Below are 22,268 nucleotides of genomic sequence, written 5' to 3'. Positions count from 1 at the left end.
CTAATATATCCCACCCACTAACAGGGGCCGTGATGAGGAGATAATCATGTCACAATAATAATCAGTGCTCATAATGTTATGGCTGATTCAATCATTTAATTCAATGAATAATGGATGTTCCACCCTATTACTACTAATAGATTAAATTAAGTCAGTTGTCTTCATGTAAAAAATGTAACTTACCTACAAACTGATTTTTTTTTTTTTTTACATGCCTCAGGGAATCTCCTAAAATGCCTCTCACACACACACACACACACACACACACACACACACACACACACACACACACACACACAGTGGCCTTCTCAACACTGTTTTGGAAAAGCAGGACAGTGTGTGTCAGTGGAAGGGAGTATCCGGCACTAGGGAGTACTGCAGAAGGAGACATCGTATCCTGTCCTCCTTTTATACAGCAGCATTCTTAACTGAATTACTGGGTTTATCCGTCTTTATTTATGCTGGCTTGTTTTCATTCCCATTTAATAATGTTAAAATACTATAGTTATACGTTAATGATGACAACATGATGTTAAAGAACTGGGTTTTTTTTTTTTTAAAAATACACAAGAATTAAAATCCTACACAAGCAATTTGAAGTTTCCGGGTTGAGAAAAACAAAAGAAACTGAGATAAATCATGTCCGAACCTTTTGTATGGAAGTGAAAACAGAATCAGATATTTTTTTTAGGGAAACAAATGCAGGAACTCATCACGGTTAATGTGATTTGACCCATCAAATGTCAAACCATATGTTCCTTTACTTAGTCTTTTTTTTTTTTTTTATCATTTTTAAAAGGACACATCCAACACAACTAATTCATACATGTATATTCTTTAAAAAAAAAAAAAAAAGGCTTTTCTTGACAAGATACTGAGGTCATTAGTTTCTCTGCAATGTACATAAATGAGTTAACTTCAAAAAGAAAAAGACAAAAGAAAAAAAGATAACTTGTTTGCTTTTAGTCTCTGGCAGATAAATATGTATTTCTAAGCCACAACAATTTTTTTTTTTACGCCATCTTGATACAGCATTTAATAAAATGCATTAACTATTCCATGCATTATATACAAAAAACAAACAAACAAACAAAAGTGTAACATCTCGTCGCCAGAGAAAAATGAAAAAACGGTTTAAAATAGACATGCATTCATTTTAATGAAATTACATGTAGTATAAATCTTATCGAACATATCACAACAGCGATTAAAAACAGTCTGAATGGGTTTTAAACCCCAAATATTTAGGTAGGCTTTTATACAGTACATATACATTTCCGGTAATGTAGATATTCATCTCCTTATGTTTGAAGTTCACCCTTCAAAGGGTAAATAGATGTATTTCACACTCTCATATAATATTCATAAGTGCATGATTGTACTTTGAGTACGTTTCACAGAAGACAGCTGTCATGATTTCATATGGCAAAAAAAACAACCACCACCACACACTGGAGCCTTGTTTATGACGAATAAATTAAAGCGTAAAGGAATACTAACTGTGTGAAACCTGCTGGTACAACGGAGCTGACTACATTATTTACTGCCGAGGAGTGCTCTTAGATCGCTCTATAGCGTGAGACTACAATCAAATTACTAACGATTCATGGAAAAGTGTGGAGCCGATATATAACGAGGAATCGGTCAAATAAATACACCTGAACAGATAGAAGTATGAGGAAATATTAGCACAGTAAATGAAGGAAAAGTGATGAAGCGTTCAGGATAAGTGCGTCATCCTTTTATATGCTGATTGTCTGAACAGCAGAGGTGTTGTTTTGTAAATCAATGCCAAGATCATAGCAGTTAAAGATTCCGAGCTCACATATATCTGGTATACGTAAAACATGGAGCAAGCCGAAACTACGGCTTAAACCTTTAAAAAAAAACAAAAAAAAACAACACAAAGCTAAATATTAAATAATGGATCACCACTGACATTGCAATTTAGTGCAAAGCTAAGCTTAATGCACGTCTGGGATATTGATCCTAGAACTAATAGTGCCTGTGTATCAGGGTCTCCTATCTCTCTCTCTCTCATTTTATACATATATAGGAATATTCAACACATAATGGAAGGCAAAAAAAAGGGGTCCTAGATTAAACCCCGGGTCACAGAGACCCATGCAACTACTTTTGCATAAGAATTCACAATGAGGTTATTTTCAGGATCCTAACTGACCATGGCCTGATTTCCATTACACTACTAAAACACTAATACAGTTCACTGAGGAGTCAAATCCTTAATACATATATCTTAAAATAATACAAAAGCGTGCACATGGTACGATTTCCCCTTAAGTGCTTGAGAAGAGCGGATTGACTTATTTTCCTTGGCAGAAAAATAAAACCACGGTAAGTTAAAATGCAAACCTTGTTAAGTAACATTCAGTCAGACTGATACAGCTGTTTGTTAGGAAAATGAAATGCTCGACACATGGGAAAAAGAAGAAGAAGAAGGTGATGGTCCTAAGTTTTGCATTGCTTTGCAATGAAGGCAAGTGACAATGGGAGATTGTAGGATTTCAGTCTGCATCTGGAGCTCGGAACAGGTTGCTCTGGAGTCATGTGGTGGGACCAGTGATTTGGCTGTTGTAGTCAGCGGTCTCCATTTTCAGGATGTAGGGGATGATGCTGTCGATGGGTACGTTTCCGATTAGTCCGGTGAAGAAGAGTTCTTCCGTTATGCTGGAGCTCATCAGACGCAGCGCTGGCAGACGCATCAGGGTTCGCGCCAGTCTGCACATCCAATCAGAGGAAGCAAATCATATAAGGTAAAGAGAGATGAAGAAGCAGAGAGGTGAGCAAGACAAAGATTAAAGTACAGACCTGTAGGTGTCATCTGGATAAGTCTTCTGTACGTAATCCTGCAGCTCCATCTGCGCTTTTTCCTGAAACTTCTTGATCTGGCTGCTGCTGTTCAGGCCTGGGTGGTCTTACACAGTGAAGGACGAGTTTAAGCTTTAAGATTATGACAAGCGCTATTTTTATCTTATTAAATTCATAATAGAGAAAGGTGGTAAATGAATGCCTGTTTATTTCTAACTTGTTCTGCAGAGATTCCACAGCACGTTTTATAGCTATATGACAGCTATAGATATATAAAAGAATACAAAGTGAAATATTTTGTGGTTTAAATGAAACAAAACACTATAATATAATATAATAGTCAATATTTAGTCTCTTTATATCAAAACTAAGCAATTTAACTAAGGAAGAGACGATGTGTGGGGCTAAAAGTATGAAATGTGTAATATTAAATTGGTTTTGAATTCAATTTGATGGCTTTGGAATCCATTCTCAGGTATGGATCAGGACGCTGGTGCAAGGTTGCAATAAACATGCAATAACACGATGCATAACACCAGATGTTTTACCAGAGGTTTGTGGGAAACAAATTTTCTTGTGTTCTCGCAGAGGAAGGCTCACTAACCTGTTCGGGAAAGGTCGTAAACATTCTTTCTCGCAACCAAATGGGTCGCAAATCTTAGTGGGTAAACATAGTCTCTAATAGGGGGTAGGGGAAAATGAGGGGGCTGCTTTAACACAACCTGAAGGACAGCCTACCAAAGTCTGTATAAATACCAGAGGTTTCTTGTCTGTCTGTGGAGATCTTGATGACCACAGCACTTCTGAGTGTGTTCTAATCTTCAATAAAAGATTCCTGCAACATACTTCCAAGTCTCCGTGATCGCTCTTCTACTGGTCTTCGGTTAATTTACAACAGTTGGTGCCGTTACCCGGATAGAAGTTGACACAAGAATCAGATGCCAGAATTCACATCAGTTGGTGCAAGGAACCTGAAAGAGCTAACTGATCCAGAGCTGAGCCTACACCAGTGACGCTGTTTGTTCCAGACTGAAATCACCTGAAACAAGTCCACACTGAACTTCTGCAACTCAACTCTCAGATTTGGTGAGTGTCACTCTATTAAACGAACCTAAAGACTAGGATTTGAGTAATCCATTAATCCTCTGATAAAGTCAGAGAAGTGTTAAACACAGCTGTGGGGTGTTTTAACAAATTGTTTATCCTCTGTAAATCAGGGAAGCCTCTGTACATACTCTGTTACAGGGAAGGTTAATTACCGTTGGGTGTTAACAAATTGTTTAGCCTCTCTTTATTAGGGAAGAAGTTGGTTTATTTTATTTTATTTTGTTTGTTCTTGTTGTTGTTGTTTTATTAGGGAAAAGTAATAAAACAGCAGAAATATAACTAGATAGTTTCTAAAGTAACTGAAACTGTAGTGAGCCCGACGCACCGCGGCTCTGTAAAGTTTAAAACAATAACCCGAAGTAGTGTGGTTTTGTCCGACGAACTGTGACAGTGTTTTAAACTTAAGTTTAAGCCCGAAGTACTGTGGCTAAGTTGACTGTTTTAAAATATAACACAAAAACCCGACGTACTGTGATTTTGTCCGATGTACTGTGACGGTGTTACTTTTTAAACTGTTTGTGAGAGTTGTTTGGGAGCTGCGAGTGTTACTGTAGTTGGACTTGAGGCCCGATGGAGTGGGGCTGTGTCTGAAACAGTGAGACTTTCAAGTTCAAAAGCCCGACATATTGTGGTGGTTTATTCATTTTGAGTCCGAAGTACTGGAGCTGTGAATAAATAGATTAACAGGTATCTTAAAGTAACTAGATAACGTGTAGTCACTAAAGTTGTTCATACTAAATTCATTAATTCAGTAAGATTGTGAAAATGGAAGAGCTGATTGTTAAATACACCACTAAGCATGGCTCTCAGGGAATGTTCGATGGAATCGAGAACATTGTTGATAAGCCTTATGAATGGGCTCTTGCCAAATTTGAAAATGACCCCAATATGCCTAAGAATAAAAAAGGAAAAATTGCCAATGCGCTTCAAGCAGTTCTGGGCGCATACAAAGTAACTAAGAAGACTCTAGATGTGTTAAAGGCTGAAAATGAGCAACTTCAATCTAGACTGGGTGATGGGCTAATTTGTAAAAGAAATTTCCAGCCTAGTGAAACTAGACTGAAAGATGAAAAGGCCAACATGAAGAATGAGATTGCATTTCTTTGAATTAACAACAGCATGCTAAAGTCATCTGTGTAAACACTGTCCAAGGAATTGGAAGAATCAAAGATTGCTTGTCAATTTCTGATAAAAAATGGCACATTGTGTAACCAGGTTCCAGAAATGAGAGATTTGTGTAAAGAAAGCAATGAGAATTCAAAAAGAGATTCTCAGCCAGTCCTTGGTCAGTACTCTGATGGTACAGTTGATTTACACATGGCACCAATTCGCTGTACTGCAGCTGTGTGCACTGGTGAAGGAAGGGAGAAACCTTTGCCCTTGGCACCAATGGCAGAAGGTGTTAAAAAGCTCCATAGGAATAGAGGCTGCAAGGTTTTCTGTAGAAAGGAGGACCAAGATACTGGAGATAAAAAGGAAAGACCACCCCCTTGTAACCCTGATAACCTCCTAGTGTGTTATTCGTGTGGCAAGGAAGGACATATTTCCAGAAATTGCAGATTTTCTCTTAAGAAAGAAAAGAGAACAGGCCCAAAAATTGATCAGTTACAGGCCACTGTAAACAGATTGAGTGAGGAGCTCAAAAATCTGTGTAACTCTTTGCCTGCTATTTATCGCCAAGCCACTCAGCAAATTTGGAATAGTCAGAAAAACAAGATGTCTCTTGTTCAGAAAGTGCACCATCACAAATTTGAAACTAGAGATGAGTTAATGGTAAAGAACTACCAACCTGAGGGCCCATGGGCTGCTAACTGGGTGCGACCATGCAGAGATTCAGTTTACAAGCTCCGCCATAAAACTAAATACCAACAACCTGTTAAGAGATGGTCCCACAATGATCAATTAAAAACCATAAAAATCTGAAGACAATCATACTGGGCCATGTAAATAGTTAAGTGTATATTGTAAGTCTTTGTAATGTTTTCTGTCTTATGTGTAGGAAAAAGGGGCATAAATTCATTAGGAGAAATCGGCAGCATAATCACATGCCTAGTCAGCCTGCTTATAACCCTAGTGTTGTCCCCACACTTTCCACTGAAAGTCTAGGACAACTTGCTCAGGTGCTTCTGAGAGCACAGCAGGGGCAGGCAGAGCAGGAAAAATGTTTACCTTTCCCTGGTTATGTACGATAATGATAAAAGCTGGATATAGTTGCACAGGGTATGGGTCCATGTCTTAGAGCAGTACAGGCAGTTCATCTAGCCTTACTAGCCTGTTCAGGTATTGTGTTGGGACAAGCTTTAACTGTAAGATGCCCACATGTAGTATCTGCCTTAATAAGCTAAAATCACTTCTGTCACCTCCTCACGTTGGGGGAAATTGGGTAGCCACAGTCACAGCCCCGAATATAATTTTGCAACGTGCCCCAGTCACTAATCCATCCTCTTGTATGATGTTCGCAAGGACTGATGTCTCTGGAGAGAATGAGAATGAGGTGACTCATGATTGTGTTATGCTTACACACTCATCTCCGAGTATAATTGCAGAGACACCCTTAAAGAATGCAGATTTTGAATTGTTTGTTGATGGTTCTGCACAAGTCATTAAAGGAAACAGACGGGCAGGATATGCCGTTGCCACCTTGACTGAAGTAGTAGCTTCAGGCCGGTTGCCCGATCACTTTTCCGCACAAGCTGCAGAATTGATAGCATTGACCAGAGCATGTACATTAGCTTCAGACTCAACAGCAAATGTTTATACTGACTCTAGATTTGCTTTTGGAGTGGTTCATGATTTTGGAATTATATGGCAAAGTCGTCAGTTCCTCACATCTTCTGGGACACCTATAAAGCATGCTGACAGTCAAAGACCTACTGTTTGCTATGACACTTCCTAAACATCTAGCTGTAATAAAAGTGAAAGCACATGCTACAACTAACTCTGAAGAAGCAAAAGGCAATGCTCTTGCAGACACAGCTGCCAAACAAGCCTGTTTAGGTGATACTGTGCAGGTGTGTGCTGGCAAGACAGCTCAAGTGTTGCTGTGCCCCCAGATTCACTCAGTGATCTGTATAAAGATGTTCCGCTTTATGAAGCTTGGACATGGCTAGACAAGGGGGCTAAAGTTGATTCATCAGGCTGTTGGGTCAAAGGGGGAAGATATGTCACACCTGAGTCTTTGTTACCCTATCTGGCCCAACAGCTACACAACTTAGGACACATTAATCCAACAGCAATGGTTCACCGATTTTCTAATCAGTGGTGGAACCCAGCTTTCAGAGCAGTAGCGACAGAGACAGCAAAAAGATGTGTTGCATGTCAGCAGAATAATGATGTCCCAGCAACAGTCACACCAGCAGCACACACTCCAGCCCCACCAGGGCCTTTTCGGCAACTGCAGGTTGACTACATATCATTACCACGATACAGAGGAAAAACTGATGTCTTGATAGTGGTAGACAAATTCTCCAGATGGGTAGAAGCCTATCCCACCGGTCGAGCCACTGCCACACATACAGCTAAATGCCTTGTCAGTGACTTTATCCCCAGATGGGGTCTGCCTGACACTATTGACTCTGATCAAGGTACACACTTCACAGGTGAAGTAGTTAAAGAAGTGGCAAGGATGCTCAAGGTTAAGTGGAATTTGCATTGTCCGTATAAACCACAAGCCTCAGGCCAAGTTGAAAGAGCTAATAGGACAATAAAGACCAGACTGAGTAAAATGCATCAAGTATGTTTATGCCAGGAGCTATTGATCTTAGAAGTGCCAATGTACACATTGCATCAGATGCTCTTATCACATACTGTGAAAATCTTTCTAAGGCAGTAGAGATGGCCAGAGACAGAGTAGGTGCTTGTTGGGAGCCACCTCCTGAAGGCGGTCATGCTGTCATTCCAGGACAATGGGTAATGATAAGATCATTTAAGAGCAAGCCACTGGAACCTAAATGGCAGGGACCATACCAGGTGTAAGGTAGTTCAACCACCTGTAGGGACAGACTAGGACACACGGACCAGAAAGGAGCCGGAGGAAAGAACCGATATGCAATAGGCTCCGGGGGTTACCCAAAGGCGAAGATTCCCTAATAGGTTTTCCCTTTTTAGATTATTCCCCACCTTGACTGGTCCATAGGTGTCAGGGTATATGCGGAGATTAGGGCAAGGAATTACTCTTACAGACACAATCTGCTATACGATCAAAGGCAGCATAACATCTGAGATGTAAAAAACTTTATTTTTATTTGTTTGTTTTTTCTGTTTGTGTGTGGGTCTGTTTGTGTTTTGGATCTTTTCTCATGTTCCTTCTTCTTTTGTTTTTCATTTTGTATTTGCAGGGGGTCATTCCAGAACTCATCACTGCTACACCTGCAAGCGAAGTTCACCACATACATCTATAGAGGGCCACCATCAACAGAGGAGGAGAACCTTATCAGAGGGAATCTGCGGCCACCAAAGACATCCGACACTGTAGCACACCGAAAGTGAAAATCTGCCACAGAGAGATTAAAGTTCGCTTGGACTAATGACATACATAATGTATACAATTACCCTGCTGCTGATCACTATAAGGTTGACTGAGGGTTTGGAGTTCAAAGCCAATGTGTTTATATCTTTAATGAATATGTCAAGGAATGCATTATACTCAGGGAAAGACATATGCATGCCACATATCCCGAGTGTAGGGGCAGGTATTCCATGGGTCACCCAATTTCTGACTGTGACACTTGTGCCCTGTTGCATACTACCATTAGAGAGTTTAATAGTAATACATGTCACAATATCACAATTCCACCAGTTATGCAGTGTTGCATGCCAGGCTCAGATTTCTGCAATATGACATATGCCACACCCATTATGACTGATCTACTTCTACCAACAACATTTCGATGGTGTGTTGAATCTTCACCACACCCACATTAGGAAGAATTCCATATACAGCATGTGATTGTGTGTATGAAAGGGGTATCCCACTTAAGTCAGCCAATTCACCCCCATCATGGCAAGGTGAATCTAGGGTGGAAACATGTATTAGGCAGACCAATGCATGGTTTAAACTTTTGGCGGTAAATCGGTTGTGTAGAATTCCTCCTCCATTAGGCACACTATGGTTATGTGGTACTTCTCTTTACAATGAGCTACCAGCCGATTTTAATGGGAGATGTACCTTAGTTTATGCTTTGCCGGCCATTAGAGAGAAAACTTTTCCGATAACAGTCCCAATCCGAAACAACCATATTAACATTAATCCTCAAGTATTCACTATAGGAATAGTACCCACTGGTCAGCGAAATGCACGTATTGGAGCATGGGAAGGGGACACAGTAGCTGTACGGTTTTCTAAAATACGCTCCAGAGCTGATAAATATGAAGTAGACTTCACTGGAGTACACATGCAGCAGGGAAAAGTTTGGGAGAAAACAAATGTTTCTTTACAGCAAAGTGGGCAATATGTTATAACTGGATTGGTTGGTGAATATTTATTATTAAGCAATATCACCCTAACAGACCATATAAGGACACAGCTATCTGATGCAGCCCCCTTCAGTGAACATGAGAGTAATTGCATTCCAGGCCTCACTTGTGCTCAAACCTGGTGGTCAAGGACACTTGGGGCTCTGATTCCGAGTTATGGGGTAATGCAGACCCTTGATCAGGTGAGAGACTTGTCTAATGCAGTACAGCAGCTAGCTAATGACACAGCTCTTGCCATTGGCAGCATTACCATTACTTTGGCCTCACATAAAATGATGATACTCCAGAATAGAGCAGCACTGGATTATATTCTTGCTTCACAAGGTGGTACGTGCACAGTTATTGGTCCTGAATGTTGCACAGGTCTAACTGACCCAACCAAATATTTAGATCAACTACGGAAAGAGATTAGCATCATATCTATAAAACTTCATAACATGACAATGGAAAATTCCTTATGGTTTGGAGAGTTTTTTGGTCAGTCATGGTCATGGATTAAAGAAACCGCTGTTTTTGTCAGTTACCTTCTATTAATTTTACTTTTAGGCTATGTATGTTGTCAAGTATTCATATGTTGCATACAACTGACAGCTAAACCACATTATAGAAATGCGTCAACTCTTAAGGTTAAAACATACTACCCCTGAAAATTTATTACAGTTATGAGAGTTTATAAGGGAACTCTCAAAGGGGGAATTGTGGGAAACAAATTTTCTTGTGTTCTCGCAGAGGAAGGCTCACTAACCTGTTCGGGAAAGGTCGTAAACATTCTTTCTCGCAACCAAATGGGTCGCAAATCTTAGTGGGTAAACATAGTCTCTAATAGGGGGTAGGGGAAAATGAGGGGGCTGCTTGAACACAACCTGAAGGACAGCCTACCAAAGTCTGTATAAATACCAGAGGTTTCTTGTCTGTCTGTGGAGATCTTGATGACCACAGCACTTCTGAGTGTGTTCTAATCTTCATTAAAAGATTCCTGCAACATACTTCCAGGTCTCCGTGATCGCTCTTCTACTGGTCTTCGGTTAATTTACAACAGGTTCCTCATGAAAGGCAACTGTAGTGGAAAATTTTAAGTTTAACATTGAGTGTGTGTGTGCGTGTGTGATTTTAGAGGAAGATAACTGTGTGCATGACTAAAGCGAGAGAGCAGATAATTGTAACTGCAGAAAGAAAGAAACAGGAATTTGCCCTAATCGCAAGATAAGGTGAATTCATAAGAAAGGTTTCAACACATCTATCTGCTGGCTTTTGGCAATTGTGTTAGAACAAGGAGACCTTTGTGAGCTAATCAGAAAAGATAGTTACTTTCATGTATGTGAGTATGGTGTTGGCAGTATTATAAAATATTGTGTGCCTTTTCAGCTGGGATTCTCGGATTGCAGAGCTCGTGGAGACCTGCTGCATAAGAAATCACTATTAAAAAGCTTTTTTGGTTCCAGTTTTCACTCCTTGTGTCATATACTGTGCGTGTTTATCAAGAAAAACTGCAAACATGTAGAGGATGGTTTGTACATGAAGATATTTTGCTCAAAGTGTTTGCTAAATTTCCCCTATGTCTGGAGGCTATTGAGACACCCCATGTTAACACACACACACACACACACACACAAAGCTGTCTAACAAAGACAGACAATGAAAAGAAAACATGATTTGGGTTTCACTGAAAAATACACAACATCTAAAATGCAAGTTGTAATTCTTTAGCCGGTGTAGGAAGAGTGTTTATACCTGGACTGAAGAGGACGATGGCTTTCAGGTAGGCGTACTCATAGCCGTCCGTCTCCAGCTTGGCCATGCTGTTACAGAACTCCTGCAGCTTCCAGATGTGATCCATCACCAACTTCACTCGTTCGCCAGACAGCTTGTCTTTAAAACACAAGAGTGATTAGTTACTGGAGCATTAAGGACTGTCGCATTTCTCCATCAAAAAACAACGCCTTTATAATAGTCTCTACCCCTGTTGGAGCTTTACAGAGCTGACTTACCCTCCTGGATGCTGCTCTGCAGATGGTTGACAATGGCAGCCAGTATGGTGGAGAGGCTCATGACCTGAGCACACTGCGCCAGACCGAGAGTGAACAGCTCGTTCCAGCACGCCCGTACCAGAGATGTGTTACACTCCTGCCTGCAACACAACAACAAATACACATAGGTCTATAGAGACACACACACTCAAGAATGACTTCCATAGGCTCCTCAAGAGAGAACAATAATATAAAGTTGTTTCAGTATACAGTGGCTTTCTTTTACACATAGCTAGATAGATACATAGATAGACAGACAGGCAGACAAATAGACAGATAAAGTGTGTTGTACAAACCGCTGTCCACTTTAATTTGAGCATTCAATATAGATGTTAATACCAGGTTTGAATATAACCAAAAACACATACAATGACTCCTACCCGAGAGCAAGAAAGGCTGGGATTGAGCGTGCCCAGTGCATGGAGAGAAACAGCAGACGGGATGCAGACTCGCAAATATAATGGACGTTCAGATACTCAGGCATGGGACTGGGCATTGTCAGCTAGAGAGGGAAGAACACAGACATAAATGCTTCCTTTCTTCCTTCCAGGTTTGCAGCCTGAGGTATAGAGTCTGTGTACAGAATACGTATGGGGTTAGTAGACACAGCATGAGACTAATGTGGCACTATAACAAAGAGAGAGAGAGAGAGAGAGAGAAGCTGTAGCTCTGCTCATCAGCGTGCGAATGACATGAATGTTCATACGTAGCTATATTTACACTGTCTACTACATGTATAGAATTATTATTACCTAAACAAAAGGTACATTTTGTTAGTAAAAGATGTAAAGAACTGTGTCAGAAATGGAATGCTGTAAGGATTCATTATACTCTATTTTATTATACAATATCCTCACTCTGGGTTTTCTGTGAAGAAATAGCAAATTCTCTACCAGCATGCCTCTAGCAGAGAACAGCATGGTTTCAGTGAATTAGAGCATGGAAGCTTTATTAAATCCACTCCTTCACCTCTTCTGCATTTGTTCTACATTTTGTTTTCATGTTCATGTTGCATGCAATTAGGGTAAAACCCCTGATGTGTTCACAAATATGCACAATTTTAAACCAGTAATATAACATCATAGGTCATTTGGTTTAATGGGGCAGATATAAATGATATATTTAAAAAACATATTGAAATTACTGGAATATTTTTCTTTTCTTATTTTGTTTTAGGTCTTTGCTTTGTTTGTCGTTTTTCTACACTGTGTGGATGGTGTTGCTTGGACACCAATCACTTTGTGTTTATCCAAGGCTAGCTCTATAAGGATGATGTAATAAAAGTCAAAGCTTCCATGGTCTAATAATCTCAGGTTTAGTTCAAGAGGAATGGCCAGTGTTTTTCCATTTATTGTCCCTATTAAAATACCTAGTTCAAATAATACACAAAGCACATGGCAGCGATGTTTTGCTCTCGTGCTTACGAGACGCACCTTAAAGTTGACATGTGTGTCTGTGAGCAGAGGACCCTCCACTTCTATGAGAGGTGTGACCTGATCTCTGCTGATGACCTGTATAGTTGCTCCGCCCACACACTCCGTCTCCGACAGGCTCTGCCCCTCCCCCTCTTCGTTAGGGTTTAACGCTTTGGCCAGAGTGTCAAAGGCACTGTGAGCAAACACACACTCATTTCAGCACAAATGTATACTGACAATACGTGATAACATCTTAACAGTTCACTTACACACACACAAACACACACTTCCTTTAACACACAGTTTCTTGGTACCAATTTTTACACAGAGAGACATTCTCAAATTTACAGAAGACTTTTGCTTTCTTTCTCCCTTTCACACACATACACTTCCTTTAACCCACACTTTCTCTGTAGGAATCTTTAAACACAGAAAGGGAAACGGTCTAAAATATACAAATGCCTTTTCCCTTTCTCTATCTTTTTCTCTCTTTCAATACACACACACACACACGCACAGAGTCAGTACCGTGTGATTTCACTGGCAGACTCCTCCTGTTGGCTGGCTGTAATGTCTCCATCCCCATTATTGAGTGAATCGCTAAGACTGGCTAATGATGTCACCACATTGGCCAGTGTGCCTAAATCCCCATGGCTGCTCTCTGTCTAAAGGTCAAATTATCATCATTAATTCACACAAAGTATGTAAATAACCTTTGTCTTAATTAGACTCATCTGATTAGTACTTTGGTATCCATGACTACAGGTACATAAAAATATCCATCCATAAAAAAAAATGCATTGGCGGAAAAGACGTTACCTTGGTGTCTGTTGCTAAGAGTAACGTGCCGTCTGCTTGGATGACAGGTTGTTGAATGTTCACCAGCATCCCAGGGTCCAGTAACCCAGAGCTAAAGAAATGATATACAATTTAAACAACCAATCAGGGACTAAGATTCTGATCAAACTCAAAATCGTTGCTAATATCTGTGTTTTAGAGACTGTATTACCGTGTGCCATCTTTGTCTGTGATGAATGTTGGCGTTGCTATTAGGGGACTTCGCAGGTCTTTTCGGATGTAGATTTTCTCAGTTGAGGCAGCACAATTTGCAGGTTTTTCTCTGGGCAGGTCTAATGGTTTCCTTTCACTCTGCACAGCTGCAGAATCACACACAAACATACACAGCCAGGTCAGCTACTCATCACTTGTACTGTACACCTGCTTATTCATGTAATTATCTAATCAGCCAATCGAGTGAGAGCAGTGCATTGCATATTATCCTGCAGATACGAACAAGCAGATTTGGATATTGTTTACATCAACCATCAGAATGAGGGGAAAATGTGAGCTCAGTGAGTTTGACATCCTGTGGCATAATTGTTGGTGGCAGACAGGCTAGGTTGAGTATTTTTTAGACCGCTGATCCACTGGGATTTTTAAACAGTCTCCAGAGGTTACTCAGAATAATGCATTAAAGAAAAAATATCCAGTGAGCAGCAGTTCTGCCCTGGTTAACTGAGAAAGGACCAATAGCCAGACTGGTTCAGGCTAACAGAACGGCCACCGTAACTCAGATAATCACTCTGTACAATTGTGCTGAGCATGAACATGCTAAACCTGGAGGTGGATAGGCTACAACAGCAAAATATCACATCAGGTTCCACTTCTGTCAGCCAAAAACAGGAACCTGAGACTGCAGTGGGCATGGACTCACCAAAACCGGACAGATAAAAGACTGATCGGATGAATCTCGATTTCTGCTCAAAGGAATGTTTCCAACATTTTGTGGAATCCATGCCACAAAGAATCAAGGCAGTTTTGAGAGCCCTATTCAATATTAGTACAGTGTTCCTAATAAAATGCTCCATTATATATGTCATTGTCATCACAGGCTCTGGTCCAGTGTTGCTTTAACATTGTTTTAATCATTCTAAGTAATCATTTTTCACACAGGTCACACCGAGGCACGTCCTCGGTTCAACATCATATATGTGCATGTGAAGTTGCTCCCTTCTACACACTTGTACATAGTGCTTTATTTCTAAGCTTGAGTGCATGCATGCATGCATGCAAAAAAAAAAACCCTGAATGAAAGTATGTGTAAGGTGCAAAGAACGTGCAAAGAAGAAGAAAAAAAAAACACCCACACTCCATCTTCATGCCCATCTCGAGGCACTTCCTGAGGCGGCAGAACTGGCAGCGGTTGCGATGGTGCTTGTTGACCACACAGTCTTGGTTGCTGCGGCAACTGTAGGTCAGACTCTTCCTGACGCTTCGCTTGAAGAAGCCCTTGCAGCCCTCACAGCTAACAGCTCCATAATGCCTCCCTAAAATCACACACGCCCCCAACACAGAGGTAATAGACGTATTATACAGATGAAGGTAAACTTACATGAGTATTCCAAGACTGGTATTTGTAAGCGTAAATCTTTGTGTGTTTTTACCCGAAGCTTTGTCTCCACACACTACGCAGTACTCTACAGGCTGCGGTCGGCCTACTTCTCCTCCTTTACCCAGAATCCTCTCCACCGAGACTGCATCTGTGACAAACTGCACCAGCAAATAAGGGGAAAAGTCACCGTCTTTGTTAAACACATCATCATCTTTAACGCCTGTACTGAGTTAGCAAGTTATTAGCCATACACAAGAATAGCTAGGCCAGATATTTTTTGTGTACTGGATTATCCTCAACAAAGAAGTGACTTCTGACATAGTAGTGACATGGCAGTGTGAGTAATCAAGTGCAGACGTGAAAGAGAGATGTTTTAAACCACCAGAAACACTGCTGCCTCAATATCAGTATCACACCATCATGTCAGAGTTACAGAAGTCTTTCCTTTAAAAGTCCACTTTCCTAACAATTTCTTGTTGGTAGTTGGTTGTTATCCACTGATGCTGATAAACAGGTATGTACTACACACTGTGTGTAGGTGTGTGTACCTGTATTTGACCAGGTACCAGGCTGTCAGCTGTGGTGAAGATGAGCTGTTTAGTGCTGGGGCTGCTGGGGGATGCCAGAATGACTTTGCCTGTTGCCGTTCCATCGTGAGCAGCGAGGATAAACTGCTGCTTGGGCACGCTTGCCGGATCCACAGCTGTCACAATCTGGATCTTCTGTCCCGTCTGTTGATCCGTCACAATCTGAGAAGAGGTGTGCTATTAGTGTGATCAACTTCTTTCTATATAATACCCTTACACTGTGATCTCATGTGCAATAACATATACACACTACAGACCCCTCATGTGTAACAACATACACTCCTTGTTTTGTTTACTTTGCACTATTACTCTGTCTAATCTTTCTAAGTTTTATTTTCACAGCTATAGTTCTAGATTTATAGTTTTTTCTATGTTGTAGACTTTACGGCTGTTATCACTGGGACCTCAGTACTTAGTTTTGTTCCCTTCCATGAATCACATGATTCCAAGATCTTTCCAAGACATACTATATGTATGGCAGCCTGGGAAAAAAAAAAAACACTTCACATATAGTTCTGAAAACTACAGACTTTCCTAAAAAGTTAAAGTTATATAGTTTCCCCAAAAGAAAAAAAAAGGAACATTAAACCAAGAGTCACCAACATACTTCTCTAAAATCACTGATATTTATTAATTTCATCTGCATTTAATTTGACACGTAATACTACTACTGAATCAGATCTCTCAGAATTTTGGCGGAAATTTACACAAAATCAAGCTTGCAATTTTTTGTTTTTAGTTCCCGCAGATTTTCCATAGACTTGGGCCAGGATGTGTCACGTGATGTCATCAAAATGCACATTCGGCCAAATCCCTCTTCGATTCATGTGCATGAAATATGAGTATAGCTATCACAGAGCCATTATCTGTGTGTCTTCACTGGTAGTAGTTTGAAAGAAGAATCCTGTGCTTGCCATTTTGCCAATTTAGGTCGTTTTCAGCTTAAAAAACAGAACAAAAAACTTGCGTCAAAACGTTTGAGAGAAGACTTTGCGAAATCAAGCAAAACAATCACAAAAAACAACTGTGTGAAGTCCTTTAGGCACTGAAACAAAGATCCTGTCCATGCCTTTACGGATTATTAGAACTCATAATCTCTGAATAAATTCATGTCAGAATTCTCATCGCAAAGGCTCTTACCATCTCTATACACCATCTCTGTTTATCACCCAATTATCATTTGATCACTTAATGAAATACTGTACGCTGTAAGACACCAGAGTGCTGGTTATGCTTTCATTAGATCAAATCCCACACAATAATAATCGAACAGACTAACCGAAGTTTTGATTGAGGTCAAAATTCCAATCCTTAATTAGCTCCTTTGTGAAAGATGTTCTACCTCAGTGGGATTCTCCTTGGTAGGATGAAGGTAAAACACATACATTTAGCTAAAACTAACTCTATGGTGAAATTTGGGAAAGCCAAGCAACATAAAATCCCTTGCTCACGAAATAACTAACATTCCCAAATGGAAATAATGGTTACCTTTTAATGCTTAATCCATAAATTCATAAAAATAAATAAGACAAAACTCGTGCAATGATGGTGTATGAATGACTGATTTGTATAATCCTACTCCCAGGGGATAATGAGAGACTTTAATTATTTGTGATTATACCTGGCAGGGAATCAAAGTTAATGCTATTTTAGAAAATAAAAGCAAATTTAAATATTACGGATGTGTTCAGGGTAAAGCGTTTACCAGAGACGAAAGGAACGAATGCAGTAAACGTTCGTCATCAAATCGAATTCCCTTGGTAATGAACGTGACCTTTCTCTGCGCCACAAACTTCATATTTGAATCACGTTTGCGTGACTTTTTATTTTCTCGCCCCTGATGCACACCTCTACTCTGAACAGAGGAAACACTGTTCTAAGGGTGAAGTGGAGATTAACCGCATGCTGTTGTGCAATTCAGTTTTGAACCAGTCATGTTGAAACATCATTACTCAGAAGAGACAAAATGTATAAATGAAATAAATGACCTCTCTAGCTCTAGGATCATGTATTTAAATGGATGCGAGTGGCCATGGCAAACTAAAAAAGGGGTCACTGAACTACAAAAGGTTTTTTTCAGCTCTACTACAGGAAGTCTGGTGACTTCCTCTGATTTTACATATTTCAAAAATATATACAAGCTGAGATTGAAACATGTGAGGATATGTCACTTAAACCTAAAAGCCCGCTTTTCCAGCACTTTACTAATACTTTCCGGACATTTTATCCACTTCCACCCATAACCCCGAAAACAGTCTAAACATTTACAGATGTTCCAGGAACTTAAACTCATTTTATTAGATTTCCTATAAAAGTGACACGTGTGTATAAATAAATGTCATGTACCTGTATTCTCTGTGGCGTGGTGACAGAAGAGTCAGTGGAGATGATCTGAATGCGCTGTGGAGAAGCACTCATCACCGGGCTGTCTGTCGGAGATGCCTGCGTCTGCAGAGCACACAAACACCCTTAGACATTTAAATCACAACGTGCATATCACACACAGAGCAAATAAGAGAATGGGGGCAAGATGTCCTCTCGTTAAACTCGTCCTTTGCGGGTCAAGTGCCGTGTTACCATGGAGACCAGTCGTGTAATACAAGGAGCCACAAAGAGCCGCACACTCATGACTTTCACACAAAGTAGAAGAATAGATTTTTTTACAGCGAATCATTTAATACTAACTTAAACGTAAATCAGATATTTTAATGTTAAATGACGTGATAAATGGTCAAGCACCTGTCATGGTGTCGTTGGCTTCTGATTTGCGGATTCTCTGTGAACCGGTTCCTTAATCCGTTAGAAACCGCTTTCATAACTGATACCAAGAAAAAAGGCCTGGTTTATTTACATGACAGGGATTGATCAACACTTTTTGCTTCAGAACATTGCAGTGATCTAACCCTGTCCAGCAGAACATTTCATCTATCCCAACCCTGGCCTGGTTTATTTACATGAGGGGGATTGATCAAAGATAATGCTGGAGGGGTTGGGATAGATGACATGTTCTGCTGGACAGGGTTAGATCAATGCAATGTTCTGCTGGAAGGTATGGGCTCGATCCTGGAAAAGATAGGATTTTCTATTGGATTAGTCATGAATGTTTGCTGAAGCAAAACGTATTGATCAAGACCTCTGCTGGAGCAGCTGGGATTGATTAAACCTTCTGGTAAAGCAGAAGGGACTGATTAAACTTCTGGCTGGAACAAATGGGATTGGTCTGAATCTCTGCTGCAGAAGTCGGATTAGTCTGTTTCTGCAGGAGGTGGTGGGATTGACTTTCTGCAGGAGGTCATGGGATTGATCCTGCTTCCTGCAGAAGGTCGTGGGATTGATCAAACTTTCTGCAGTTGGTGGTGGGATTGATTAAACTTTCTGCTGGAGGTGATGGGATTGATCAAACTTTCTTCAGGAGGTAATGGGATTGATCAAACTTTCTGCTTGGCTGGGGAGGGGTTGGGAGTGGGTTTTTTGTCAGGAGAAAATTAAAAAGCACTGGAGAATTCCTGGATAAATCTTCTATTATCAGAACAATACTGATTAAGCTACACTTTAAACAGAGGCTTGTGTGTCACTCAGTCTGTCCTTAACATTTACACGAAGGTCACTCACCTCGGCTACCTGCTCAGTGGTCACTATCTGCTGAGCCAGCATCGCCAGGTTGGTTGTCATGCTGATATAAGGTCATTAGCAGTGTCTTACTGGAGCAAGGCCGCTGCTGCATCTGTTATGACCCGCTGGACCTGTTCACCACATGAACAGCACATCACTCCATGATACGACAAACATTATGCTGCACTCGTACAGCTATGTACACAGAAACACACAGTGAATCATCTGCCATTGTTTAGCATGCTCACTGCACACCATGTAAACATTTCATCTGTATATTCAATCAGAACAAGTATTTTTAGACAATACTGATATAACCAGGAGGGTCCAAGGCCTGGTGTGGGTGAAAGTTTTCATTCCAATCAAGAAGGAGCCATTTTGAGAACAGGGCAAGAAGAACATGTCTATGATGTTTTTGTTTTCAAGAAAAGTCAGCTCAGAACTAATGTGTTCATCCACAGCCTTACGTTAAATGATGAACACTTGCTCTACAGCACTTTGACTATAAGATTATGAAAAGTCTTACATTTAGTATAGCAAATAAAAAAGGTCAACTCAGCATTTTTTTTACTATTCCAACTATCCAAACATTTGAATTAACGATGAAACGGTGTGTGTTTCACTGAGGCTTAGTTTTGGGAAACAGCACAGACAGCATGCCTACACAAGACAAGTAAATCATTAGTGCTATTAATGTCTGGTTACAAATATGAATATGGGACACTACTGTATCTGCTGTACTGACACATCAAATTCCAGTCTCCCACAGTCTGGTATCATCTTGCACATTTACAGGCAGTGCTTCTTTTTTTTGTAAACGGCTCCCAATGGCACCATGACCTCCAAGTCAAACTGATTCATTACACATCAATATTTAGTTCCTTTATGGATATATAGGGCATTAATTTCAAAGTAGAGTGCATTGAAAGCTGCATCTTCACTAAGATAACCTAAAATTATGTTGTCAAATCATTGAATTTAGGGGTTGGGCTTGGCCCCTTAGTTCCAATGAAAGGAACTCTTAATGCTTCAGCATACCAAGACATTTTGGACCCAACTTTGTGGGAACAGTTTGGGGATGACGCCTTCTTGTTCCAACATGACTGTACACCAGTGCACAAAGCAAGGTCCATAAAGACATGGATGAATGAGTTTGGTACCCTATAGAACACCTTTGGGATGAATTAGAGCAGAGACTGCGAGCCAGGCTAAAACTGGGACGTTTGCTTTTACATGCACATGAATTTAATATGGAGTTGGCCTGCCCTTTTCAGCTATAACAGCTTCAACTCTTCTGGGAAGGCTTTCCACAAGGATTAGGAGTGTGTTTATGGGAATTTTTGACCATTCCTCTAGAAGCACATTTGTGAGGTTAGGCAGTGATGTTGGATGAGAAGGTCTGGCTCACAGTCTCCGCTCTAATTCATCCCAAAGGTGTTCTATTGGGTGAAGTGTTCCTTTCACAGGAACTAAGGGGCCAAGCCCAACCCCTGAAAACACCACCTGTACTCAATGATTTGGAGGGGTGTCCCAAAACTTTTGGCAACATAGTGAATATGGTCTCCAGTGCTTTTTAAAACACAATTTGTCCTTTAATCCATGTTTAAAACGTAATTAGGTGTTGTGTTATTTAAAACCGCTAACTCAAGCTCTATGACTGAAAAGAAACTGCAGAAATCCTCAAACTCCTATCAGAGGAGGCAAAAAGGCACAAAATGGAGAATCTGGCGGAATGCCAAAATAAGGACACTCATGTATTTTATGCAGTTTCTTAAAAACAATTTGAAACATCTATTTTTTCGTCCAGGGTTACTTCGTGCAATGTCTATTTAATTATGAGAATAGATTCGTGCATACTATATATTCGGATCGGGCGAAGAAAAAAAAAACACCCACCCCGAGATGGCAAAGGTAAAAGGGTCGTCTCATTCCCCCACCCATATTGCGACAAATCCCGCCCTCTGCGCTAGGATTGGTCAGTATTATCCCGAATCCTGCGCTTGGATTTGCTGCTAAACTGTCCAATCGGCAGATAGTTCGTAATAGCCAATAGTACCACAGAAATCTGGGTTTGCCGAAATACGGGTAGAAAAACTAAACGATATAGAGTCGGGCTTCGCAGCACACCTATAGGGTTAGCCTGTTGGCTAATAAGCTAATTCTCGGTCCTCTTTGTCGCGCGCATTTGTCGTGTAGAAATCCCAGCTGTGTTATACATCAGTGTTTATTCGCAAACTGACAGCTGCTAAGGAAAGTGCGTGCAAAATGGCTAAATATGATCGACACGGTTTTTTTTTCAGTCGGCGGATAATAAATCCGCGGTCCGTCAGCACGGCTCGGCCTGCCGTTAAGACTCGGTACCGGGGTTCTTCCCCGATCAGCTAAACGAGAGAAAAACGGTTTTTATCTTGCCTATTTTAAGCACCGTCCACGGTCGCTGGGAACAAAAAATATAAATATGACTTACCTGTGAAGTTAGTTGACGTATTTTTACAGTCGTTACGGTTAATACAAATGATTTGTTATTGTTTTTCTCCTGTGAAAGGTCATAGTTCGTGACCCCGTTTCGGCCTGCTGGGAGTTTTTTCTCTTCCTCCCTGTCGCGCGCTCGCTCTGCCCCCCTTTTCCTCTTCGCTCGCGCGCACCAGCCACGACGACCAGACGCTGGTGACGTCATCCCGTCTGCCGCCTCAAGCGCGCGCGGATTGGTGGATTTCCACAGTCGCTCTTTAACACCACTTTCTGTGCTCTGAACAATACCGTCAGTGTCAGACTGATGCGCTGCCTGTGGACACCGTTTAATCCTGTCGTGTTTAGTTGTTTA

At 40.7% G+C, this 22,268-nt stretch overlaps 1 protein-coding gene across 4 annotated transcripts; it reads right to left on the bottom strand.

Annotated features, from left to right (window-relative positions):
- Window positions 1–570: 570 nt before the first annotated feature.
- nr2c2 (nuclear receptor subfamily 2, group C, member 2) lies at window positions 571–22,241 on the bottom strand. 4 transcript variants are annotated; one of them, XM_058389990.1, is made up of 15 exons: window positions 19,445–19,470; window positions 18,179–18,280; window positions 16,747–16,773; window positions 15,794–15,994; window positions 15,298–15,403; window positions 15,001–15,180; window positions 13,863–14,010; window positions 13,673–13,763; window positions 13,382–13,518; window positions 12,872–13,046; window positions 11,819–11,940; window positions 11,400–11,539; window positions 11,143–11,280; window positions 2,830–2,935; window positions 571–2,739 (listed from the first exon to the last, which is right to left on the bottom strand). In XM_058389990.1, exons 3-15 carry the CDS (start codon window positions 16,747–16,749, stop codon window positions 2,565–2,567), a joined length of 1,722 nt encoding a protein of 573 aa, XP_058245973.1. In that variant the 5' UTR covers window positions 16,750–16,773; window positions 18,179–18,280; window positions 19,445–19,470; the 3' UTR covers window positions 571–2,564. The 4 variants fall into 4 exon arrangements, with proteins under 4 accessions (XP_058245973.1, XP_058245970.1, XP_058245971.1 ...); XM_058389988.1 differs by lacking the exon at window positions 16,747–16,773 and adding an exon at window positions 21,912–22,051 and having other exon boundaries at window positions 572–2,739; window positions 19,445–19,575; XM_058389989.1 differs by lacking the exon at window positions 16,747–16,773 and adding an exon at window positions 21,912–22,043 and having other exon boundaries at window positions 572–2,739; window positions 19,445–19,639.
- Between the last annotated feature and the right edge of the window lie 27 nt (window positions 22,242–22,268).

This window comes from Hemibagrus wyckioides, linkage group LG05, assembly GCF_019097595.1.
Source record: "Hemibagrus wyckioides isolate EC202008001 linkage group LG05, SWU_Hwy_1.0, whole genome shotgun sequence".
Classification (NCBI taxonomy): Eukaryota; Metazoa; Chordata; class Actinopteri; order Siluriformes; family Bagridae; genus Hemibagrus; species Hemibagrus wyckioides.
The sequence above is the reverse complement of the archived record's forward strand: the minus strand, read 5'-3'. Positions and strand labels throughout refer to the sequence as shown.

Excerpts from the sequence above, each read along its gene's own strand:
- nr2c2 (XM_058389987.1), bottom strand. The coding sequence starts at position 22,121 with ATGACGTCACCAGCGTCTGGTCGTCGTGGCTGGTGCGCGCGAGCGAAG. Across the intron at positions 15,995-18,178 it reads CCACGCCACAGAGAATACAG|ATTGTGACGGATCAACAGAC; the intron begins GTACATGACATT and ends ACCTCTTCTCAG. Across the intron at positions 2,740-2,829 it reads TATCCAGATGACACCTACAG|ACTGGCGCGAACCCTGATGC; the intron begins GTCTGTACTTTA and ends TTGGATGTGCAG.